We start from the raw sequence: 19,729 nt of genomic DNA on the forward strand, positions 1-19,729 counted from the left end.
TAACAGAATGATTTTGGGCAATCTAAATGCCCCCAATTTTCGTTTCATATTGTTTTATTTCAGCAGAGTTAAATACACTCAATAAATTTTAATAAACTGGGTTACAATGTGTCTTGCTTAAAAACATAACTAAATCAAATTAGTATAGTAGTGGTCTCGAAATTAATCACTTCTTTAACATTTAACCAATCTAGTTGTGATATTAGTGGCAACGATACTTAATAAAAAGGACTATTTGTAACGACACAAGCTTCCCGAATGTGGAACTTTTGCTTCTTTTTAGAATGGTTTCTTCTGCACATCCCTGTTCAAGCAACAATATTTAGAAGGTGGATGAACTATTTTGAAACTCATTCTTTTTACGGTAACCAACGAATGATATATCTTAGAATACTTGAGCATTCCTATTGCTCATGAAATCTTACAGTTGGCAACGATGATATCCTCTTCCCTATTCAGTGACAGATAAATTTTTACTCCCAAGATATTTGATTTATACTCGAATACTCGAATTCAATCTTTTCGTCATTTATTCGAAAGAGTGGGAACATTGATTAAGTCAATTTAATCTAGATTTCTAAGGATACGTCCAATACGGAGAATCATGATCTGTGTCTTTGCGACATTAAGGGGAAACTTATTTCCTGTAGCCACAAGCAAAGATTCTTAAGATCTAAATTGATGCCATTGCTAAGGTCGGCGTTAGATTTTGAGAAACAGGAAATGCTTGTATCATCCGCATACCTTATGAATTCTTTGTAAGGCAAACAGCAAGTCATCACATACACAGGAGTGAGGCAAGGCAGGAGCCCTGGGGCACATCAATCTCGATGTTCTGTAATTAAGATGTACTGCCATTTACTTAACAGCATTGCTTCTCATTACTAAGGTATGATATGACCTGAATTACGTTAATTTATGTATGACATAAATTACATCGAATTACGCCGAAAAGATACAGTATGAATTCCCACTGGTAGTTTTATCTTTCTACATGTAAGTTTGACGACCCGTGGTTTCTAAGCACAACAAGAACAACTGCAGATACAAGACTCTCAATTCGTGCATACTTAACGATTCTTTGAAATGAAGAATTTTGCTACATTGCCGCCATTCTACGTTATGAAGTAGTTACGAGCATTTTTTTGTCGATTTGCACCAAACCAATAAAAATGTTAAATAGAAATGTTTAATTTAAAGATATACAACAAGTATCCTTGTTCTATCTGTAACCGACATTTGAAAAACAAAACAAGTGGATAGAATAAAGTTTCGTCTTTTTTCAAAGTAACACATTAATTGGCAACAAATAAAGTATTCCACTTAAAAATACCATGCTGGTTTTACGTCAATACAACTTTTCCTTGTATAACACTGATGATTGTCGGTAATAATATGAATTATTGTACAACTATCCAGAACGAGGCTAATGAACAGGAGTCCTACATATTCGAAGAAAGGAGTACCGCTTATCACTATCGTCCAAGATTTAAACATTTTGTAGAAAGAAGGTAAAAAATACACTAAAAATTACATTATTGTTTACAAAAATCACTCCCAATTCCCTTTCTAACATTCAAATATATTTTAATCTTGATTGAAAGGGACACGAGTGAAAAGAGGCGATGAATGAAAACATGCATGATAGAAATTAAAAAACCTGTACATAATACGAGATATTGTAAAAAAGACAAATCCAATTAACTCATAAACAAAGGCGTACCTGCATATGTTCGAAAATGATGTTGAGGTCATTTAAAGGGGTAAATTCCAGAATGTAAAGATGTAATTTCCAGACCAATGCCGAAAAGAAGCAAAATGTCCTCGAGTTCCTCACAAAATTGATACCTTAGGGAGGCTGTTGTTCCCCACCCCCTCTCATCTTACCCTTACTTTATTGCTAGTTGATTTGTGGAAAGTGTGTTAGTTGGGAAAATTTCCTGAAGGTTAGTTAAAGAAAGATCAATCCAGGAGAAAGGGTACAGTTTTGGGAGAGTTTTTGAGGGGCACCATCACTTTAGAAAAATCGAAAAAAAAGGATTGTGTATTGGGAAAAACAACTTCAACCATTTTTGGAGAGGCTAGGGCAATAGTAGTTACGCCTAAAAGCAATAGTAGTTACGCCTAAAAGCAATAGTAGTTACGCCTAAAAGCAATAGTAGTTACGCCTAAAAGCAATAGTAGTTACGCCTAAAAGCAATAGTAGTTACGCCCAGGAGATCAGGATACGCCACTATCTATAAAAGATAAAACATTGAAACATATTTCTAATCGCTAATAATCCCCAAAATCTTAAAATTCAGAAAATATATTCACACCATTCCAAGTAGATATTAAATTAACAATCATATTTAATATGTGATAAACTATGATTTACAGACAACTAAAGTGGCTTATGTCACCTGTCAATCTACTATTGGCCAATCAATAAACATGTGAGCGTTATTACGCCTATTTATTGGCCAATTTTGATTGACAGATGGCCTAAGATGCCATTAATCCGTGCAAATTTCGTCAGACACATTTACACAGGAAATATGTACAATAATGCATTTTACAAGAGTAACAGTGACCCAATACCTAGACGGTTTTGCATTGAACTTCTATTCATATTTATATTCATTATGCGTCTTGGAAAAAGTTTTCAGTAGAAAATTGAGCTAGATAGATATTACAGAAATACAAAAAGTAGAAAGGGATGATATGTCATAATTGCCAATAAAGTTGATGAAATACATTTCTCGGATAGAGCTTTATTAACCAATCAATGATGCTGATACTCTCTATACAGACAGAGAGTGATGAACAGGCATTTTAAAGGGCCACATGTACATTTCATGGATTCCCCCAGAAGGGTCACCCTAACCAAAAAACGCTTAGCATTTTAAAAGTGCATGAACCAAAGGGGAGTCCCTGGCCACAGTCTACAAGAGAACTCAAGCTCAAACGAGAATAAATTAGCATACTTATTAACAATAGAACAACGATTGTTCAACTTATAGAGCTCAATACCAGAATGCGGATGCTCTGTCTTCACTGTCGCGTTGCATTCTGATTGTCACGTGAAACCCCATGTCCAGGATTCGTTACTGTCAGCTCCAGTTCAGTTGTTGTTGTTGTTTTGCGTCCTAAGTGCAGAAAGGAAACGATTCACATTGATATTTATCCACGCAAATTATAAAATGCAAGTTTATGGAAAATTTGATAACAGGGGGGTGTGGTGATTATTTGGGATAGGTATGGAGTTGCCACTGACCCTTTCCTTGGTAAATACTGTGAAGATTCGATAGTTTTGTAGCACCAATAACAATTTTCTTTGTCTGGATTGTGATACCTTCCAGAGTTTCATGCGCGTTTTGTTTATCAATAAAGGCAATTACTCGAATGTGTAATTAACAAGGAAATATAATACACGATAAAAATATCCAATATAACAATGAAAATTAAGAATTTAGGTTAATTCTCACCTGGAAAATCTCCAATAAATGACTGGTTGCTATAAACATGATGGATGAAAAGTCCGGAACGAGATCGGATATTTCTTCCAGGTCGGAAAACAATTATATACACCTTTGGTCCAAATACGCCAGCGAGAATACTTGTTGCGGACAAGAACACTGCCATGCAAATAGCGATTTCTTTGTAATGGAATTCCAATCCGAAGTAAACAGTTATAAATGCGATCCAGATCACGCAGGTTGTGTACATGACGAAGCCTATGTATTTGGCCTCATTGAAGCAGGCAGGTACTTTGCGAGTTCGAAATGCAAGGACCGTGCAGGCAACGATTAGCAAGATATTGCATGAGAAAGCCACCACAATGTCGTAAGTGGGTAGAACACAGAGTTTTAGACGATGGCCTCTCACTTTGTCAACTTTGATTTGTGTCTTAGGCTCTTCCATAAATAAACCAACAATGGCAAAGAGAGCTTCTATTAAAACAGCTACTAACAAAATTAATGTCTGGGAAGACGGACCCATTGCTAATGGCCTCTCTATTGATATCTTATCGCGATCTCTGAAAATATGCTCGATTCGTTTCGTCTTTATTACGAGAGCAGCGTAACAAATAAAAAAGCCAAAACCGAGGCCAAATCTAGTGATTCCACATGTAGCCGAGGTCGGTTCGGAGAGCCACACATACGGCAGGGTGTAACACAAAATGATTCCAACAAGCAAGGGATAAGTCAGGTCCCTTCCAGAGGCTTTGACCACGGCAGTGCTGTTATGGTACAAAAAGATAAACATGATAAGGAAAGTCAAAACAATGCCAACGCTTGACATGGTGGTCATCAGTATAACCCAAGTGGCGTTCATTGGCTCTTCAGGCAGCAAGACACATCCTGTCTTCGTTGCATTTGGTTTTTCCCAGTTACTACAGGTCTTACAACGGCTTTCACCTACAAGAGATAAAACCTGCGTCAGAAAACACATCACGGTTATATGTATTATGAAGAAACATTACAACTGCAAATTGCCCAAAACGCAGTCACATCAGTGTCATAAACGTTCAGGCAGACATAGACTTGGCTAGACTCGTCAGACCGTACATATGCATGCCCGGCTCCTGGACAGAATTATCAAACATCCTGTTAACAATTATCTGACAATTTTGTGATATATGTTTTACCATTGCATTAAGCTATACTATCACCTGGTATGCCTATCCGTAAAGAATCTCCCATGGTGCACTACCCCAAACCAAGGGTCCTTGGTACAGATCCGTGTTCGCCAATGGTTCACCCAGAAGACCTGCTGGCAACACAGGGGCTAAGTGGTATGACAAAGGACTTGGTGACAACTAATGAGGGTAAAGAGACTTAAAGTCCGCATGAGCCCTTCCCTTTGAGAACAATACTAGCTACAACCCTACTACTCACTTTCAGCATATTCGTCGGGACCACAGTCTTTACATGTGTAACAACATGACATATGGTACTTTGGGATTCTAAATTGACCTCCCTTGCATGTCTCAGAACACGTCGATTGTACTTTTTCTGCTGGCACGATGTCTTTGACTCTATGCGGCCATGAACCGAGCTTTCTGTACTCTGGAACTGGCTTTAGCACAAATTCTTGAATTTCATACTCTCGTACAACGCTTCCATTTTCATCGAACTTCAATTGGCCTAACTCGCCATTAAACGATACATTGTTTTTCAATGAATCAAGAAGGTTTCTTCCAGTAAACACAAAAGGTTGGCAATTATCTTCTTTGCCTTTACAAAATGCGGATATCAAGAAATTCACAGCGTTCGCCATTGCATACACAGCATCTATTACATATGGAACTTTATCGTCAAAACGATACCACGTGGGTAGTTCTTCCTTCCCTGAACAGACTTTCAAGCCAGCGTCTGACTTCGTTAGTGTACAGTTATGTGTCTCTTCCCAGAATTCTTTAAACCAAGGATTCCGTTTGTTATTTTCGAGGGTCAAATTTCGAAAATATTTTTCGAAACCGTCAACGTAGGTCGTTTGAAGCGTCAGCGTAATTGCGCCTTCTGCCGCTTCGGACAAGTCGCTATCGACTATAAATCGCAGCCTTGTGCCCCAAAAGTCACTAGCCAGCCACTTGAACTTGTACAATTTCCTTTTAGATGAAGGGGCGGTGGACATTTTTGCCTTTACGGCTTTTAGCAACATTGAAATATGATTTGTCGACAAAAACAAGACAACTACCCGCGTAGATTCGAAATTCGACAACTTGTCTACTAGAGCAGAAAAGTCCGTTTTTCCGTTTACCATCTCCAATGACACGACACAAATACTTAAATTCTTAGTGCCTTTTAGAAACTCCTCCATGCCATTGCGTCCATAGTTTCCTTCAGAGTACAATGCGTGAACGGAGGTCCAGTTAAAGTGGCTAATGATATCGACCATAGCCCGAGCTTGGTAAGTATCAGGGGGAACGGTGCGGAGAAAATACTCGAATTTCTGGCGATCAATCAGATCGGGGCTGGTTGAGGCATAACTTATTTGAGGCATCCTAAAAAGGCGCAACAAATTAGCGACCTGGATTGAAACCCCGCTCGATGCTGCGCCTATAACCCCAACAAAACCATTCTGCGAGTTGTACAGACCGCAGTTACTGGAACTTTCATGAGAATCTCTAATGAAATGCAAAGATTCCTCTAAAGCGTGGGTATCAACACCACATGTGTCCCTAATATTTACACCAATCGCATGCTTTGGTAAAATTGTATTGTTTTTATTGATCATATCGATTGCATATAGCATTGCCTCGATTCGATGAATGCCTCTTTCGTGGTTGAGACGCCCGCAACTTCTAGCACTTTTTCCTTCAACCTTGCTGTGGATTGGGAATAGGCCACCGAGAAGTATTTTTCCATTGGTTGATGCAGCGTTCCTTGTTCCATTCACTGGGTTGTTCGAAACAAACTCGATAGCTGCAGAAATTGAGATGGCAAAACACAAGTAAATCAGAAAGATGACCAAACCCATCACCAGCAATGTTTGCAATGCCAAGTCACATTTTGTCTACAAATAACAGAGATACCTGTATTATAAGAGAGCTTTGAGTGTGGAAAAATTATTACTTATTACTAAAATGTCTTGCTCAACATTTATCAGAAAAGGTTTTCTGGCTTATCTCTATATCATCGACTTGAATTCGCTCTCTAAAAAGTGGATCGATCATGGGAAGAAATTGATCAAATTACGAAAGAAGATACAGCAATTAATGGAGTTTTGCTGAAAAACATAAAACGAAAGCTGCACACGATGATATTAAGCGAGAGTAAATTTCAAAAGCCTCGAAGCAACGATCTAGCTGTGACCCAGAAATGAATGGGCCTAAATAAATAGCAGCCAGTGGCAGCGTAACTCGTTGTGGCGGCAAACGCATACCACAGAGACCTGAAGAAGGAAGCAGAGAGCCTCTTCTGCAAATGCGGATAACTTGATCCACATACATACAATGCCACAACTAACACTTGCTCTGTCTAAGATAATAATGTCGAATTGGTCTGCTTTTTAGTTAGATTTTAAGAGGATTGAAAAGTAACGTCGTTGTTGGTAAGGCTCTTTGGTTTTGAGCCGGGCCAAGACGTAGACAGAGGAAACCGTATGGTCGATGGGAATTAGGAATGTTATAAAAAAAACAAATGAAATTCAAACACCCAAACCCCACCTTAATTTCAGTTTAGGGGGGTTTAAAGTAGGTGGGGGAATTTTCAAAATGAAAGATAAACATTACTGATTCATTACTTGACCCTACTTTACTGGATTCAACTGTAGATTTCTAACAAAGGGAGGGGTAGCAAAGTTCAAAAATGCATTTCATCAGGAAACAAATACTGGAGTTTTAAGCTACTGAACGAAGTTTAGTCTATATATACATAGAGGTTTTTTGCTACGGTGTTATGCTTTTATCACACCCATTAAAATTTCATTCAAAATTAAACCGACCTGTTCTGCACACCCAAGTGTGTTAATAACAGATAAAGTTATATCAAAACGTATGAAGATTTAGAAAAAACAGCAATAAAGTAAAAACGGGTAACAAATTAACACAAAACATTTCTACTGTGCTTCTGCAACAACAAAATGTTGCAAAACAAGACTATTATAAGACAAATGTCAAGACTGCCCAAAAAATCCGAACACACTGAACTGAAAGTTTCTTACCTGCTAACATCTTTTTACGATTTTTTGGCTGCTGGTTCTGTGATCTAAATGGAAGACACGCTAGATGTTAGAATAGAAAAATAGCTCAATAACAAATAAATTATTGAAGACTAAGTTGTAATCTAAAAAGGAAATTTGACAGGTTTTCATTTTCAAAGTATTTTGATGAAAACAACAAAAGTACGAGAGTGTTTTTATGTGTTTACAAAAACAAAACAGCCTACGTTTTACTGTGATCAGCATAAATATTTTATCATCAAGACATGGAAATTTCAAAGGCTTCAGGTTGAAATCATATGGCTCTATGTAGTCTTTCTTTCTTGAGATAATCACGAGCATTATTGATTGCTTAATAAACACCAAAGTATAGTAGATGGTATTTGGTATGAGATAACCGCACCAACAGCGATTAGAACAATATCCAGTGACAATATTTTTGCTGTATTTAAGAGAGAAGATTCATCAAGCGATTGTAGAGTACTTCCTATAATTAATATGTAGTCACTTCATCCTTATCTCTTAGAAACGAGATTTAAGAATTCTTGTTTCACAGTACTCGCGACGGGAAACATTACAAAACCCAACCTAAAATACAAAAGACTTTAACGAAGGTAAAGTTGTTTTTAGCCTCTGCTGGCGTGAAATACGCATATTTCCGCTATCTTGTGTAATTGTTTTGAAAAAATCCTTGTTAAAGTCAAACATCTGGTTATTTAATTCTGTTTTCTAAAATATGCTTGCCAAAGATCTTTAGGGCAAGGCAGAGAAGGCTGTTCTGTGCATAGGAAGATCTACCTTGGATTATTCCTTAGGATACGTGGAGGTAGAAAAATGAGTTATCGAGAAAATATGAAAAACTTTAGAATATGACCACCTCAGATGAAAAACTGGAAGATAAAAAGCAACGTCCTTTTGCAATATTTTATTTCAAGTTACGAAAACAGAGTAGATTTTATCAGCTTATCAACTGGGCTTCAAAAATGTAATGTAAGCAATATGGTGTATTCTAGTTGTTTTGAAAAAAATTATAGTATATCAAATATTGAATTAATCAATAAGTAGAATCAAAAGAGCATAAAAAACAGTCTCAGTTTTTCCAAAAATTAAGAGCACCCAGCCTCGTTAAACTTACAAACAGAGATTTGATAAAGCATATCTTCTGGAATTTTTGACTGCAAGGTGTGGTAATTTTACATTCCTGAGGTGAGTCAAACAGTCCTGTTTTCAAACCCTAAGAAACAACCAGTGTATTTTCAACCTAAATGTGTCCCAATGCACCTTCTAGGCACTTAAAAAGTTGCCAAAGTGACACTGAAACGTGAAGAGGAGATATTCCAATATCTGTGAGGCTTTTACTGTTCATCTTGGGTTTCAACATAGGAAAGGTAAAAGCGGCATCTCCTCTTTGAGTAAACCTGAGCTCCACAATAACTGCAAGATTCCAAGGAAAGGCGGATTATCTCAAAATATGGACAAAGGTATCTAACAGTCATGATTATTGAATTGCAAAATATTCCAAAATGTAGGGTGCGATTTTCAAATGCGACAATCATCTCGTTAATCATTAAGTTACAACAAACATGGCGTTCAAGCCTCTTGACGCAATTTCTTTCTTGACGCAAGAATTTTCACGAGCAATGACGCAATCACGAAAACAAACTATGAACGAGTCAATGGGCAGACAAAAAGCAAACATATACGCTAAGAAGATTGGTTGCATGAATGTTGCATGAATATTGGATGAATGTTGGATGAATGTTGGATTAGGTGGTCATACCATACGTATCAAAAACAATAATAAACTTTGAAAACAGCAATCGAAAGTTTAGGAAGGAACAAAATTTTTTCGGAGAATGAAAATTCATCAAATCTTTAATTTCAGAATAACTTTCCTGAAAAACTAACAGTACAAAGTAATTTTGTGTGAAATTAAAATAAAATGAGCGTGCGCACATTGATAAATGTTCCACGATGGGGCCCAACCAATTAAATATGACTCAACAACACGAAGAACAGAACACTGTTCAATCTGCGCAGTAGATAATTTCGATTGCAATCAAATTTCAGCACGATTCAACGAGGCTCAACAGGGTGGTCAAACCAATTGAAATTTTTTTTGAACCTGCATGCTGAGGGTTGATTAATGAGATGCTCAATTAGTTTGCTTGATCGGGACTTAACATTACATCTAACACATTTCTTCATAAATGTGATAAAAAATTCTTCCAAATCGGTGTTTTCCATCAGTGATTGATGTTATGTTGAACTTCTGCGAAGGAGACGGACGGAAAGGAGAAAGGCACACTTTACGGAAGTTGGTCTGTGGCGCAGACTTTAACCTGGGAACGAGACTTTGACAAACTTTGGAGCGAACATGAAAATGGATCACCATACTGACATTGTTTCGGGTAATCTGTCCTTAACGCCAATGAATAACTGGCAACAATTAGCATTAACTTACAACAGATAGACCAATAGTCGACTTTTCTGGAGGAATCTATATTTATATATATATATCGGGACGTATCGATACCACAGATCTGTGATCGATACACAGACCAGAGCACAGGGGTACAGACCGGCGATTACTCTCAATGGGTGTCTTGATTAACTTTTCAAATCATTCAAGTTCTATTTTGCAACAACGCAATGTGTATTACCCCCCTTTCAAAGGAAGACCTAGTTTGTTGCTCTTCACAGCATAAACGTCTTTTAAAATCTTCCAAATTACCGTCTGGGCTTACAACAACAAACAGTTCTAATCCTTTCATTTATCCCTTGTGTGCCATAAAGCGCTCGCCATAACTGCGATACGTTTCAGGAATGATTTGCATTGGGACCAAACTCCATGCGACACGTTTAAATAGCGTCCTTTGGAGATGACTGATTTGTTTTGAATTGCGCAGAATGTGGGATTAAGACATAGCCCTGAGTTTACAAAGGGTCATGTCATGAGAGTAAAGACACAAAATCCCTTGGCTATAAAGAGTATTAACGAGAGTTCTAATATTTCAGCCGGTGTTTCAACAACGCATTCGTTTGCTGAAAGCAAAGCCTAGCTTCGACTGAAAGCAATGAATGCAGAGCATGCTGTGTTTTGAATAGCTTGGCAAGGGATGCTCAACTCATTTGGGCTGCGAAGTAAAAGAAAGAGGTACTCGTGAAAGAGTGACCTTGATAGCGAAGGTGTGGTAGAGCAATTTGAACAAGGATCCATTCTAACGCCGTTTTTGACACGTTAAATTTTATTAATTAGCAAACAATTTTTTGTGGTAAAGAATTTAAAAATGGCTTTGAAAAAGTCAAACGTTCTGAAACATGTTAATAAAGCTTTTAGTCTGACATTCTTCAGAGTATATAACGCCAGAACATAGATCGAAAACTCTACGCTAGGATATATACTTCATTAATCATCAATTTCATTTCAACACAACCTCTGCATATCTCAACTCCCTGTACAATCTTGATCGCAAGCTTTTATACGTGCCTAGCCAGGCAATACACTGAGCATTTGTGGGTTATAAGTATCTACACGAAATCACAATTAAATCCCACTAAAACAAGGTGGGATGCTCTCTATACACTAACTGTAAGTCTAGAGCCAAAAGGCATGAGCAATACCAAGGTGCATTGCAAACCATAATGAGACTAAGTTCATCTCTCTGCTTACGTATCTGAAGCACAGGGAAATCAAAAAAGGCGTTCAAGGAATTAGGATATAGAAGCTCCCCTACGAAGCCCGTTATGCGGGCGCCCAATGGCCTTACAGTAGAGTATTAGATTAGCCTTGGAAAGATGTTTTCTACTGAAAGCAGAAATCTGGGCAAATTATTTCTTTTCAACATACGAGAAACATCACCCATTGTTATTATTCATTGTTTCAAAACTGATGAGAAGTGTTCACATTTCCAGCGTTCTCATAAACAAATTTCAATCCTAGTATTTTGACTTACAATTACTGCACATTAAACTTATAAACGCGCTTTCACCTAAAGTGGTTTTTAAGTTGATTTTGCGACCTATGCCTGGATTTACATCATTGCGAAGCACCTGCAGGATTTTTTTCAAATAATGGATGAAAATTTCTATTAAACGTTTTTCTGCAAAACAATGAAATATATTGATTTTTCCTTTTTAGCCATGAAAATTTTATAACTACATAGATGTGGATCTGACTCACTTTGTGGATTTGTAAATTGAAATTGTGGAACTGTAATTGTAGAAAGTGTGGATTTGTAAATAGTGAATTTTCCTAAAAGTGCAGCATAAAATACCAATCGAAACGCATTAGAATTAGGAACATCTTTTTCAATGCAAAGTGAATGCCCAATCCCAGCCTTATGTATTGCACTCATTTTTTATAAGTAAATTGCTACAAGGAATAAGCAATGGACAATAAAAAAGAATTAAGAAACTTCAGAACTCGAAGCTTCCGTACATGCGGAGGAAACTCAATTGCACTTTATGATAATGTTGTGTTGTTTTGAAGTAAGATGGACTCGGTATACATTTTCAACTTCACGACATCATCTCAAGTTAAGTTTGCTTTTATGACTCACTTAAAAAATACTGAGCCTAAAGACCGAGAACGAGATTATGATTTCCTGCCCGTGATGTATTTTGGGGTTTATGTAGATTCAAGTAGATTTTAGAAAAAGTTTAAAACAATTCAACTAAGGTGTTTTAAATTGGAGAAGCATTGAAAAGATTTCTCTCAAGGCCAAAGCAGTTGAACGATAATAAGCCTCTCGGTGGTATCTGGAAGGAACATTTGATGGGAATGTTTCATAACAGGGACTTTAATATCCTCCCCAACTTTTTTGCAATAATAGGTTGGAAAATGTTTTTAAAGTTTACGCTAACGAACATATTAGTAGCAGTTCTTCTTGACTGGAAACCCGTTTTTGTTCTTTTTCATGGCTTTAACTTGTTTGATCAAAGATAAATTTGTATTTTATCTAACTCGGTTTTGTATTTTTATACTAATTGAAATCTTCTCTGAATCGTTATGTTTAAGAATAAGGACAGGAAGAAGCAAATGTTTTCCGGTGTTTCAAAGGGTGTGGCCGTAAAAAATCTAGGACAAGCCCCCTAGCTCCGTTCCAGCCATTCCCCTATGGGCTGGTGCGTGGTGTCTGCGTTACAAACAAGATGGGGGGAAAGATCATGCTTTCAAACTACGCGAAAAGAGAATAAGAAGAGACAAGCGCAATTTGTACATATGTGAGAGAATAGATTGTTAGTCATCCGTAACGAGGTTTTCGTTTATAGTATCGAATTTTTTTAAGAAAGGATTTGATGACAAATAATTTGATGGGCTGAATACAATTAAAATGACTTTTGAAGGCCTCACTCAGCTTTTGCCCGGACACAAATTTAGCAAGATTTCATTCAATCGTGCATTGAAACTCGAGAAATAAATGCCTAAGATCACAGAGATCTGAAACTTGTTCTCAGAGGAATTCTACCAGGCGAGACAATGACACACATTCTCGCAGCAAACCCTAATTCTGCCGATGTAGAGAGGCTGACTCTCATCTACAAAAAGATAGTAACAGGTTGGCAAAGCAGCATAGATCCAGAAACACTTAACAAATATATAAATATCACATCACAAGTTTCGAGTTCCGTGAACAGCTACAAAGATATGGCTCCAAAAAAACCAAAAAACACTAGAGTCTGAGAAGCAAGACTGATTTAAGGGAATTTCGAAGGAGAAAGGAAAGAAAAAAAACTTTGACGGAGATTCAAACAAACCATGACTGAGATTCAAAAGGGTTTCCTTTCGATAACCTTTTGCTTACAAGTTAAGACATCACTTTATATGTTGCTAATTTTCTTATTAACCCAATTCATATATTGTGAAGAAACAGCTTCTTATACTTCATTCATTTAAGATTTCGCCCAATTAAAACATGCTTTTTACACTATAGTGGCAGTTTCTATATTTGCCACGCCTATATTGCCAATCGCCGCAAAGTACCACGCCCAAACTTTATAAAGAAATGTGGATCTGTAAAATTTCTTATTTTAGGCCCTATTCCGGAAGCATCGTTCTAGAAGCTGAATACACCTTTGTCTGTTTTTATTCCGTTATGCGAAATATCGTGTAGTCGCATCCTGATGCAAAGAAATCCTAACCTCTCGCGGAGAATGATAGAAACCGTATCCGGGCGTCGCTTCAGGCATGGCTCCACGGCAGTGGCGTAGCGTCTATGTATGCTACGCTTGCGGCGCAAGCGTAAAAATTTATAGACAAATTCTAAAATTCTTGCAACACTTTCAATGCATAACAATTTCCGCAATAAACGGCTTCTCTTTCTTGTCATGAGCAGCATGCAGTGAACTCTAGCGCCAACAGGCCAATTGGCCCCAATTGGCTATTTTTCCAAGTAAACAGATCGCTAAAAATTATGAAATTCGAAAAATCTGAAAAACTGAAGCCCCTCCACATCACTCTTTTTGCCTGTCCAAAATAAGAGAAACATGTGATGCTCCAGTGCAGCTTCAGTGCAACTCGAAAGAAGCTTCTGAGAGAAGTGAGAATTTTCCGGACTGGAGCTTGCGGTCGGCCTGAGCGCAAGCCTTCCCAAATATTTGATAATCCACAACATTTTTCTACCTATAAGCTGCTTTTTGCGAATACTCTTTGCGTGATACATCATTTCAAATCCAATTATTTTCCTTTCTTTACTTTGTGACTGTTGAAAAGAGAAAAAGTTTCGTCAAAGTGGGGTCAGAGTCTATTTGTCATGATCCGCATTCTGTAATTCAAGTCAAAAGGCTTGCCAGTATAGTCAGAATTTACGGACCAGGGCATGCGGTAGACCTGAGCGCAAGCCTTGCTAAATACATGATGATTTGCCGGGACTAACTTTCTGAAACTTTACACATAGAAGCATCTTCAATTCTAACAACTCTCACAGCTCACTATTTTCATCTTAGTTAACTATGAGAGTAAAAAATGAGCAGAAACTGTTGCTCCTGTTCGCTTAGGCTCTGCAGTGTGTTAACAATTTCGCAATGTGGAGAGCTCCTTCTTGCGGGAATCCCCAGCTTCATTATAGCATAAAAAATTCTTACATTAGGTGGGCATTAGGTGATGCCTTTTCTTGAGGAATATGAATAAGAATAAAATCTTTTGCAAAGCAGTTTTAGCACTAGGAGTTATTCTGAAAAGTCTTGCTAAACAATTGAGCTTTTTTCAAAAACTTTCGCATGGGTGATAATTTTTCCCTTGGCCCCTCTTCACTTTCCAACCTCTGTCGGAGCCTCTGATGCTAAGAATAGACACCTTGATTGATTAGAATTAGAGTACAAATGATTTTTTACTTTGAAAATCAAAATTTGCTATCACGATTATCATTAATTACCGCTTGTATTTTTTAGAAACTGAAATTACCATTACATTTATTCAACATAGCCGTATATTTTATGTTACCGCATGCCTAAGTTCTGCGCTCACGCTACGCCACTGCTCCACGGGGCTAGCTACATAAGATCAACGCAAGCCTTTGACTCTTCAAAATACCAGCGATAATTGCCGACTGTACGGGGCCCTTATAAGGCAAGGTATTATTCGGGAAGCGGGAGTGGCCGGCTTCTGCCTAGGCGATTAGACCCTATTTATTTAGTAGTTGTCGAAGAAAATAATAATGTTAATGCTAGAGTTCGTCTCTATAAAGGTATCTCGTTATTTCAGCCATCAGGCACCGCGCAGCCATTGGGCAAGAAGGGAAGGGGCTATAGCCCCCCCCCCCACTTATTTGCAATAATAGGTTAGAAAATTTGTAGAAAGTTTACTCTAACGCAACTTTGGAAAGTTTACTCAAACGGATCCTAAGTAGTAGCAGCAGTTCGTCTTGACTGGGAACCCTTTTTGTTCATTTTCTTGGTATTTTATCTTGTTAAAGCTATCTATATAGTTATTGATATCTTCTCTGAATCGGACTGTTTATAAAAATAAGTGAAAAGAAGTAAGTATTTTCTAAAAGGGGCTCTTCCCAGCGTTCTAAAGGGCGTACCCTTTCCAGTCCACCCACTTTTAGAATGGTGCGCGGTGCCTGTCATCCATACTTATTTTTCTTTACCAACCTATACTTACTATGAAAATTCTCGAAAAAACTTTTAAAGAAGTTATTTGCTGCTAAAGAAAATATTTTAGCGAACTAAATGATACCAAAACGATCAAAAAGTCTCTTTGATCTTGTCCTTCTTTCTACATATAACAAAAACGCAATTTGTATACTGAAGTTTCCATTATTACGTTATTCTGCGCATATTTGTCGGAAAACCCTTGCCTTGACAAACCTCAATGATAATTTACACTTTTGTGAAAAATGACCCATTAAATTTTCCAATGATGGCAATACAAACTGACATTTAATAACCCTTTCAAAAAATCAAGAACCCAGAAGGAACCATTTGTTGATGCATACATATCAAATTAAATGTTCTGAAATTTTCAGGGTTTTCATTTATCATGCGATAAGTTACAAAAATCACTGAAGGACAGATAGTAGAATATCCTTTTTTATGGTCTGAAAAATTTACACCTATAGTATATATATATTGTTTTGCTTCAATATATCAACAAACGGACCACCTGCATCGGATCACCTGCATCTGTTGGCATCGGATCACCTGCTGGGGTATGAGGCTTTGCTTTGGTCAATGAGGTTTGCGCCATTTGAGGAGAGGTGACCAGCATACACATCTTGAGAGCATAAAAATCTTTAGTTGGGAAATTTATATTGAATCAACCACCAATAAACTCCCTAGAATTTCTACAGATGATCAAAAAATTAATTTCATGTTGTTGCATGATGTTGTTGTAGAACCATTGATTTTCATTGATTATCATTAGTGAGGCACCATTGATAAAGAACAAAAGGAACAAAAAGGATTTTTGAGGGGTACAAGCCTCCAAAAGAACATTCTGTCCCTGTCTCTCATAAAATCTGACATTTGGGGTGACATCAGAGGAATGACAAATAGAAGAGTTGACAGCAAAAAACTTTCAGGACTCCCGTCAGGAAAGTTGACTAGGGAAGTGATAGTTACTTTTTGCAACCTGATCCTGTCCTAGGGAAAAAAAGCAAAGGCATACCCTGACACAATTATGCCAAAATATACCAGGTCTCATGATATTTTACCACTAGCAAATGGAACTGAAACATGCTTATTCTAAGAAAACTCTAGAAACAGAGTAAGCTGTTCTTCTTTATAGAGCTTTTTACTATTGATACCCTGTCCCAGGATTCTGATGCAATTCATGAAACCAGGTCCAATATTTTTTCCAAAAAGGGTACCCTGTCCCGTGGCACATCCCATCTGGTAAAGTATGAGTATGCCCCCCCCCCCCCCAGGCAGGCCTCTTTTACACTTTTTATTACAAGCAACATCTAGTTTTTTGCAAAAAGAAAATTTGAGTGATAAAACATTTTTTGTACAGAAAATTTAATGTTCAGAAAGAATTTGTTTACCAAAATTTAATATAATCATTGCGTTGACACTGTCAAGTGTAAACATTTTGATGATACAGCAGCAAATTTAGTGACAAGCTGTTAGGATCAGTTTACAGACATGCAATAACAGCGCCTTGGCAATAATCTGTTCTAGGCAATTAGACAAAAAGAAAATTAATTCCTAAGCATAATTTAAAATTTCTAAATCATTTCCTAGTGTAAGATGATGTTTGAGAGTATTTCTAAGGAGACATTCTGCCCTTCTTGTTAAATAACTTTAATGGAATCAATCAATAGATCTAGTATAAACAAAATATTGTCTGACTTCAAATTTGTTTTTATAACCTAATATTGATTAATTTGTACCATATCAATCCTTAATGAAACCATTTACAACTGTCTTAAAAGTGACGAAATGTTAATGTGCCCTAAAATCATAAAGAACATTAGAATATCTGCCCTTATTATATCATTTCCCTGATATAATCCAAATTTGTCATAAAAAGTAAACATTTAATTGACCAAGTTATTACTATAAAATCATCATGAAAACATTTCCTCTGAAACATTTTTCAGGCAAACATTTACTCATTTCGCATGAATAATGGAGATTCATGGCCTGAAAATTACCTCTGGATGGATTTTTGTCAAAAATACATTGCCAAACATAATTTCGCCAAAGATGGCGTTTTGATTCCATGGGCTCCGACGCGGGTTGGCAAGTGGGGGGCAAGGGAAAATTCAACAATCATAACAAAAGATTTTGAAAAAAGCTCTGTTGTTTTGCAAAAGACTGTGGGGGACATGGTCCCCGCCGCACCACCCCCCCCCTTTCGTCGGAGGCCCTGGATTCTAGAGTTTAATGAAAATCATATCGATATAAAACAATTTCTTATTATTGCGATATGAGCGTTGATAGCAAGTAGTAATTTAATATAAAAAATTAACCTAGGTTACGTGCAAAATCTAACAAAGATTTCCTCTCAAATGAAATTTGTCGTCAAGTGTTTAGCTGAGGTCGAAAAACCTCTGCATACCAAAGTCATTCAAAAGTGTGTAACATTATACACTTATCAAAACCATGTTCTTTCATTGGTAATGTAATAGTGAACGGACATGTCATGTCACGTATGCCCAAAGTACAAACAGAGTAATTTTGACGGTCGGGGTCAAAATGTAGTGTTAATTAAAGAAAACACGATTCTTCAAATCTTCTTAGCGATAAAACACTTCTTAAAAAACAAAGCCAACTAGTGGGAAACCTAAATTCTACTTGTTGAATGGATGTTAAACAGCAGACATACTAATTACCCTTGTGGTATTTCCGCTTTGAGAATGTTTTTTATTAGGAAATTGTTTAATTTGGAAGTGTTGTAAACACCAGCAGTTCCGCATTCTAGACAGGGAAAGCTGCGAAGAGCTAAGTTGTAATCACTGACATCTGGAAAGGTTAGAGTCGTGACATGACAAGCTGTTTTAGAACTTTAAACGCCTACTTACGTGGATTTTGTAATTTGTTTATGAACGATGCATGGGAAACCATCCTCGGTCCCGACTTGTCAGCCGAATGACGGCGCCCGATAGGCCCTCTTTCGTAATGCTTCTGGGATGCCGACCGAAGACTGGCACTTTCAAGAAATAATATTTCTATGCCAGACTTGATTTGTAATGCTTTAGAATTCGATCCAGAAACTGCTCTTCCTACCGGCAATCGCAGGAAGGCGGTCATAAAACTGTCTAAGGTTATCCCTGTCTACCTACGTCAAAGTTCACTGCCAACCGCAACTTGTTTACAGAAGAACAGAGGTCTCTTAACCCCCGGCAAACTTTGTCTTGTTTTATAAACAGATTTCTATCCAAATTTCATCAGCACGAACTAACGCTTCTTGAACTTCGAATAGACTGAGTGAGAATTTATATGATACAAAGTTATATGACAGACAACGAAATCCATTTAGTGTTATCTGTAGTTTGCCAGAAACTGAAACGATATTAACCGAAGAAGGAAGTTATCATTCATTCATTAGGGAGCCCACAGGCTTTTTCATGTCTTGCGCAAAATAATCTTTAATCCAAGTGGCCGGTGATTCTCTAAAATTTTATCATTTTGAGTGTTTTAAAAAGGGTTGCTTCTGTTAGGAGTTGTAACTTATTCAGGGGCACAGGAAGGAATTTTAAGGGTGGGGGGGGGCGGAAACTGATGAGGATGGGCACGAGGGGCTTGGCTCCCAAGATTGACAAATAGCCCCCATACACAATTTGGTTTTGATTTTGACAATACTGCAGGTGTTGGAGACACAGAGTCACCACTGACATAGGGGCAGCAGCTTCCCTCCCTCCAAACAGGAAAACAAACTTCAGGCCAGGCACGAAGCCAGCACTGAAAAGGTGGGCGGGTAACAAGGGCAAAGTCAACAGTTTTTTTGGAGGGATATTATTGCTTTTTGCCAACAAAAAGGGTGGGTCTCACTCTTTTGGGTGTGGTCATAAAATAAGTAATTTTATGTGCCGACCATAGAGTTAAGTACGCGTTCTCATTTCGATGGTGCCGACAAGGAATGGGGAGCAAGCGCTCTCCTTTAGCGACGCCCCTTTCGGGCAATGCCGAGTTA

At 37.6% G+C, this 19,729-nt stretch overlaps 1 protein-coding gene across 1 annotated transcript; it reads right to left on the reverse strand.

The window, feature by feature from the left end:
• Positions 1-1,059: 1,059 nt before the first annotated feature.
• Positions 1,060-19,080, reverse strand: LOC135684363 (metabotropic glutamate receptor 8). Its single transcript, XM_065199896.2, has 5 exons — positions 18,618-19,080; positions 7,651-7,694; positions 4,881-6,501; positions 3,468-4,400; positions 1,060-3,128 (listed from the first exon to the last, which is right to left on the reverse strand). Exons 3-5 carry the CDS (start codon positions 6,463-6,465, stop codon positions 3,034-3,036), a joined length of 2,613 nt encoding a protein of 870 aa, XP_065055968.2. The 5' UTR covers positions 6,466-6,501; positions 7,651-7,694; positions 18,618-19,080; the 3' UTR covers positions 1,060-3,033.
• Positions 19,081-19,729: the final 649 nt, after the last annotated feature.

Source organism: Rhopilema esculentum, chromosome 21 (assembly GCF_057945365.1).
Source record: "Rhopilema esculentum isolate cy_ngs chromosome 21, ASM5794536v1, whole genome shotgun sequence".
Taxonomy (NCBI): Eukaryota; Metazoa; Cnidaria; class Scyphozoa; order Rhizostomeae; family Rhizostomatidae; genus Rhopilema; species Rhopilema esculentum.